Here is a 6,147-nt window from a genome sequence, read left to right as displayed (position 1 = left end):
CCTCACCTCGTTGGTGGAGCTCTCCACGAAGGGACCGCCGAACATCGCCGCCATCCAGTCGCAGCTGGAGATGAGCAGGGGCTTGTGGGCACTGATAGCACCGTCATCCAGCACAAAGGTGACATCTGGGGACGGCACAGGCACGGCTAGCGGGTGCTCGCCGTCCCCCTCCACCAAACACCCACCCCCCCCCAGCCCGGCAGAGGCAAGGGCCAAGTCTGGTGGCACCTTCTGCAATCTGCCCCAAAGCTTGCTTTCCTCCAGCCCCTCCGTCGGCTCCGAGGGAAGGGCTCCCCCCTCCAGCCGGGCTCCATAGGCGCCGTTTTTCAGGGGGATTTCCCCAAGGAGCAGGTGCCGTGATGCATTTTAAAGCAAAGGGGAAATCAAGCCATCAGGCACCTTGCCCAAGCTCTGCGCAAGGAGGACGGCGGCCAGGGACCTCCCGCCCTGCTACACTGCTCTCTGCCCCCAAACTAGGGTTTCGCCTCCACGAGGTTCCTCCTTGAACACGTCCAGGTCTGTCCTCATGAAAGGGATTCAGCCAGAGGGATGCCGAGATGTCTACATCCCGCCGGGACGCCGCCACGAAACGTGGCGACGCTGCCGCAGAGCATCGCGGCACGAGCCGGCACGCCGCACCGCGGTGCACGCGGGCTCTCTGCGGAAGCCCAGGGCCGGGGAAGTCCTACAAACGGGGCGTTTCTCCTCATAAATCAGACAGCCCTGCACATATCTGGCCCCAGGAGGAAATGAAGTCGCCTTTTCTGGCCTCACATAAATAGAGCTGTCAAACGAGCTGGAGAGCAGGAAGCCCTAGGGAATGGGGCATTGCTGCCACACTTTCTGGTAAAAATAATAATAACAAAAAAAAAACTGTAGAAATCCCACTAATGGATGCAGCTGGGAGCTCGGAGCCCTGAACTCTCCGGGATCGGGTCCCGGGGGGCCAGGAGGGAATGAGCACCGCTGCCCAGGACCACACTAAGATACACCACCTCCGTCAGATACGAGCCACCTAACGACTGCAGGATGCCGGGGTGATAAAGCTCCGCAGGCCACTCCGCGGTGCAGGATGGTGCCCCAGCAAAGGCCACCACGCTATCCACACGAGGCCAGAGCGGCGGAGACTCCCCGGCTCACGCCGGCTCTTGAGGCAGGAGCCCAGCGTCCCTCCCTCGAGGAGCATGAGCTCCTCCATTCGAGCAACGCTTTCCCCTCAGGTTCCTCCCCGTCAGCCCAGGCGTACCGGAGAAAGTCCCCTTGGCCAGGCATTCCTTCACCCGGTTGGTCCTCCGGACGTGGAAGGCTTTGGTGATCTCCTGGTTCATGAACGCCTCGTTGTTGAGGATGTTGGCCACCATCATTCTGAGGTCAAACACCTCCAGCAGCTCAGCGATGTGAGCGATGTGCATGAGGTCCCGCTCGTTCTCGTCCAGCTCCCCCGTGTACAGGTACTTCAGCACAGCCCGGAAAGGACCCGGCTGGATGGAAGCGTCCATCTTCACCACCACCATGAGCTTAGACTTGTAGGTCAGGGGGTCTTCCGCCATCTCCTCCTGGATGCTGATGAAGGCCCGACTCCAAGAGGAGAGATCCCTTCCCCGCCGCAGCCCACGCTCCCTGTTCTCATACCTGTTGCCCCGCAGGATCCCATCACTGGTGGAGGCTCTAAGGCACGGTTTTCGCTGGCCGGAGCCGGCCTCCTCGGCACTCTCGCAGATGTCAAAACTAGCAGCCCGGAGGAGGAAATCCCGCGCGTGGTGCCTCTCCTCTTGGTGCAGCATCCGCTCGGCGGCCGTGGTGACGGCGCCCCCGAAGCCGTGCCCTGCCACGCTCTGCTGGTCCTCCTCACTCAGGTCCATGAGGAACAGGTCGTAAAACTTGGAGGAGGAGGTGGAGAGGTAGATCTTGTGTGCGTAGATTTTGATCTTCTCTTGCAGCACCAGGATGACGTCTGCGCACAGCGGGTCCTCCAGCAGGTGGGCCGGATGCTCCTCGTTGTTGGAAGGAGGGTCTGGGACGATGATGATGGGCGGAGGAGGCTTGGGGGGCAGGAAGGGGGCTTGCAGCAGGGGCCGCTGCACGTTGCGGAGGTGGGACTTCCAGAACTGCAGGTGCCGGCGGGAGATGAGGGCGGCACGGATGGCATTGTCAAAGACGTCCTTGATGCCAAACTGGGCCACCACACTCGTCTCGTAATAGGGGATCCCCAGCTCCTTGGCCACCTCCCTCCCCTTCTCTGGGGGAAGGATCTCATTAGGTTTGATCGGCCTGAAAAGGAGAAGGAGACCTCTATGAATGATGACACATCATTACGAGGTAATGAAGGCACAGGAAGAAGAAAGTATTGAGCAGGCATCAGCACCTCTGGGGCACAACAGGCATCATGAGAGCCCTCCTTCCCCAAATCCCCTGCTGTTTCTTGCCTCCTCCCTGCCGTGCCCACGTTCCCCCCCAAATCCCTCCCTTCCCAAGCCTTCCCTGCAGGCAGGCAATCTCTGCCGGTCCCCCTGCTCCCGTACACTGCTGCCGTATCGGCGCCCACAGCCAGCGCCGGCTCCCTCTTCCTCCATCCACCTCCTCGAGGGCAGGGCTAATCCTCGCCCCAGCCCAGCCCCAGGCGCCACGTCTCTACCTGGCCAAGGGCCGCCGTGCCCGGTTCACGGCCTCCAGGTCGGCGTAGCGCAGGTCGAGCTGGCAGCCTACCAGGATGACGGGAGCGCGGGGACAGAAGTGCTTGATCTCTGGGTACCACATGGTCTTCACATGGTGCAGGGAGTTCGGGTTGGCGATGGAGAAGCACAAAACCACAACATCCGACCTGAGAGGAAAGGAGAGGTGAGGTCCAGCTCGGCGAAGGGTGGCCCCCCAGCAAGCTCCTCCGTTGCCCTCCCTCCTCTTCCCCGTGGCAGCACGAGGCTCTGCCTCTTCCCTACCTCCCGTAAGCAAAGCGCCTGTCCTTGTGGTGGTCGCCAAAGGTGTCCCAGAGCCGCAGGGACACGCTAACATCGTCTACCACATCCCGGGAGCGCTCCAGCACCTGCGGGAACAGAAACGCCACCCAGTTCTTGAGTCCGGTCGCACAGGCCCAGCTCTGCGAGACAGGACTTCCAGGCAGCTCTGGCTGCTCTCCCGCCTTGCGCTGGGCTTGGGCATGGAGAGAGATTTACAGTTCTCCCGGCAGCGGAGCCGAGATGAGGCACGTCCTGCACCTTGCCCTGGTTTTGGGCAGGGAGGATCTAACTGCACCGCCCCGGGGCCCCCAGGGGAGATTTGTGAGCAGAGCCGTTCCCGCATCCTTCCCCACGCCAAGCGTCTGGTCCCTCTTCGCCCCCAGCATCCCCGCTCTGGAGCGTCCCTTACCTCCTGGCAAACGCGGTACTGGTCGATGGCCCACACCGTGGGCACGTGGGTGGCGAGGAGCTGGTACTGGGTCAACGTGGCGTTGCAGGCGCGGGCACAGATGAGCCGGGTTTTGCCCACCGCGTTGTCCCCGACCACGACGCACTTGATAGTTTCTACGTTTGGCCTCTCATAATCCATGTCAGAATCCATTAATTGGGACCTGCAGAGGGAGAAGGGGGTCAGGAGTGGCGGTCAGGCACGAGCCGGGAGGCTGTTCGGGATGGGACGGGATGCCGAGGGGGTCGAGCTGACCCAGGAGCCCAGCCAGGGCTTCCCTCGCGCAGGGTCCCCGAGGGACCGCGGGCGGATGCTCAGGGCGCTTGTGATGTTCCGGGGAGCTCCGCGGCGCCGGCCCCGGGCACATTGCAGCTCCCCACCCCTTCCCGGCACGCACGCCAAGCAAGCTCCCTTTAAAATTAATGTTCTCGCGGCAGCATGGGTTGCTCTGCCTGCGCTCGCAGACACAAGCCCTGTCTGATTCGACCCCCCTCCCTCTCCCGTCTCTCCGGCTCATGCTCGTCCATGTGAGCCGAGGCTCGCTTTCCTCCTCCATCCCCTTTCCTCCCCTCCAGCGTGTTCAAGCAAAGCTTCCAGACCCCCCCGCCGAGCGCGGGCACCTCTCCGGCCGGGCGGCGTGCCCCACGCTCGCGCCGAGCCCCGCGCGCCCGCCTGGCGGCCCCCTCGGGAGTAGCACCTTTGCCTGCTCAGAGCCCCAGAGACACATGGCAAGCCAGAGCCCCAAAGAGCCCGAGTTAACTCCTCGCAGCATTAAGCCCGGGATTTATGAGGTTTCCAGGAGGAAGAGGAGGGAGGAGATTGTGGGAAGGGGAGAGGAATAAAAAGCCCAGCCCAATTGCTCTGAACTTCCCAAAGCGGCAGATCGCTTCCCCCTTGTCACCCCCTCCTGGCACAGGCCTCCCGAGCTGCTATAATAAACCACCAGCGCAAAGGCTCAGTGAGCGAAAATATCCAGTAACGATGGCAACCGAGACCTGCACGCGGGGACCACGGCTGCAGCTCCCTGCACGGGAAGCGTGGCAAGGACTTTCCAATGTTAGCACCTCCCTCCCGTGCGCAAGCTCTCTGAGCACACCTGGCTCCACGAGCTGGGGGACCTGGCACGTGAGAGGGCTCAGCATCGCGCAGGATCGGGCCAGGAGCCTTGCGGGCCAGCAACGGCAAAGGCGCGTGGCATAAGCCCCGGTTGCTTTGGGTGCCAGCGCTTAGGCATCGGCCAGTCCCAAGGCAGAAGTTCTCCGAGTAGCTGTGCCCACCAGCCCCGGCCTCTGCCGCCTTTGGAAAGGGGGCTGCTGCCCGCTGAGGGCGTTGCAAAGCACCAGGGGGGTTTATCAGCCTCCTCCGGCTCGGGCACGGCTGGCACGGCAAGAGGGAGCCGGAATAGGTTGCTTCCTTCCCCAATAGTCCTTGTAGGTTTGTTCCCATCTCAAGCACCCCCCTGCCTTCCCGGCCAGCCTGCTGTCTCCCCCCTCTGGCTCCTCCCGGCACCCCAGGGAGCTGCTTTGCTCTGCAGGGCTGGAGGATCGTTGCGGGCTTGCTGGGATAGCTTCTCCGTGGTTATTTTTAGGGCAAGCTGTGCTCCCAGTTTGGCCGAGTTCATCAAGCCGGTGGGGCAAAGGCACCCAGAGCAGACAACGGCAGTTCGCCACCGAGGTCCCCATGGTGCCGGGATCTCGGACATCTGCCCTGCGCGGGGAGTCCGGCCTGTGCATGGGGGACCGGGAAGCCTGCTCAGAAAGTCCAGTGCCATGAGGGAATTAAGAGCTAAATCCTAATAGGATCAGAGTGCCTCCAGCGAGGAGAGGAAGTAGGGAGAAGGGGGAAAAGCGGACACAAAATGCAGGCTCCAAATAAAGCAGAAGTCCGCTGGGGAAGTCCGCCGGCGGCGGGGGCGGCGTGCAGCCTGCCCTCCGCCAGACATCGGCCCCGGGGGCGGCCGAACCTCTCCGGAGGGACAAGCTGGGCAGCAGCACGCCAGCACCTCCGCTGCTGCCCCTCTTCTCCCGCCACAGCCCCCGTCCCCGGGACGGCTCCCATTCCTGCAGAGCTGGGAGGCCGCACGAGCGCGGGCTGCCGGCTCCCCGGAGCCCCCCGGACCCCCGGGCCCCCTCCTGAAAGCCCTCCACCGGCCCTTCCCCGGGAGCGGGGGGAGCCCCCGGCGCGGCCTCCCTGCCCCGGCAGCTCCCCCAGCGCCCCCAAACCGCAAGCACCCAAGTCCCCCCCACCGCCCAGGAGAACCCAAAATTGCTCTTTCCAGGCTGCCCAGTCGCCGGTTGCCAAGGCAACTGCACAATCACCCCGGGAGCCGTCTCCTAGCAACTGCGAGGCTAAAAATCCTCCATCCCGCATCTCCCGCAAGGGGAGGGGAGCCCCGAAAGGGGGGAAACGCTCCGGAGCGGCAGGAAGGCACCGAATTAACGCGGCACCTCCTGGACTCCCCTGACAGCAGCGGAGGGGGGGAGAGACGGGGTCGGGCCGCTCCGCGGACGGTGCGCGGGGGCAGCGGGAGCGCAGGGCCCGCACCGCGCCCGACCGCCCGCGCATCGGGGCGCCGGCGAGCACCGGGGCCCGGGGCCGGGCATCAGGCATCGCAAGGGGGCCGGGGAGCGCCGGGGAGCACCGGGGCCCGGTGCGGGGCATCGCAAGGGGATCGGGGAGCACCGGGGCCGCGGCGCGGAGCATCGCAAGGGGATCGGGGAGCACCGGGGCCGCGGCGCGGAGCAT

General features: G+C 64.3%; 1 protein-coding gene across 1 annotated transcript in view; it reads right to left on the bottom strand.

Annotated features, from left to right (window-relative positions):
• RHOBTB2 (Rho related BTB domain containing 2) overlaps positions 1-3,565 on the bottom strand; it is a 4,831-nt gene extending 1,266 nt beyond the window's left edge. The window contains exons 1-5 of the mRNA XM_026081685.1: positions 3,364-3,565; positions 2,937-3,040; positions 2,636-2,821; positions 1,247-2,271; positions 7-125 (exon numbers count right to left, since the gene is read on the bottom strand). Coding sequence (XP_025937470.1) covers positions 7-125; positions 1,247-2,271; positions 2,636-2,821; positions 2,937-3,040; positions 3,364-3,555 — 1,626 coding nt within the window. The 5' untranslated portion in view covers positions 3,556-3,565. The remainder of the gene's footprint in view (positions 1-6; positions 126-1,246; positions 2,272-2,635; positions 2,822-2,936; positions 3,041-3,363) is intronic.
• Positions 3,566-6,147: the final 2,582 nt, after the last annotated feature.

The sequence above is a fragment of the Apteryx rowi genome, unplaced genomic scaffold (genome assembly GCF_003343035.1).
Source record: "Apteryx rowi isolate R43461 unplaced genomic scaffold, aptRow1 scaffold_56, whole genome shotgun sequence".
In the NCBI taxonomy this organism is placed as follows: domain Eukaryota; kingdom Metazoa; phylum Chordata; class Aves; order Apterygiformes; family Apterygidae; genus Apteryx; species Apteryx rowi.
This window is presented reverse-complemented; position numbering and strand designations above follow the sequence as displayed.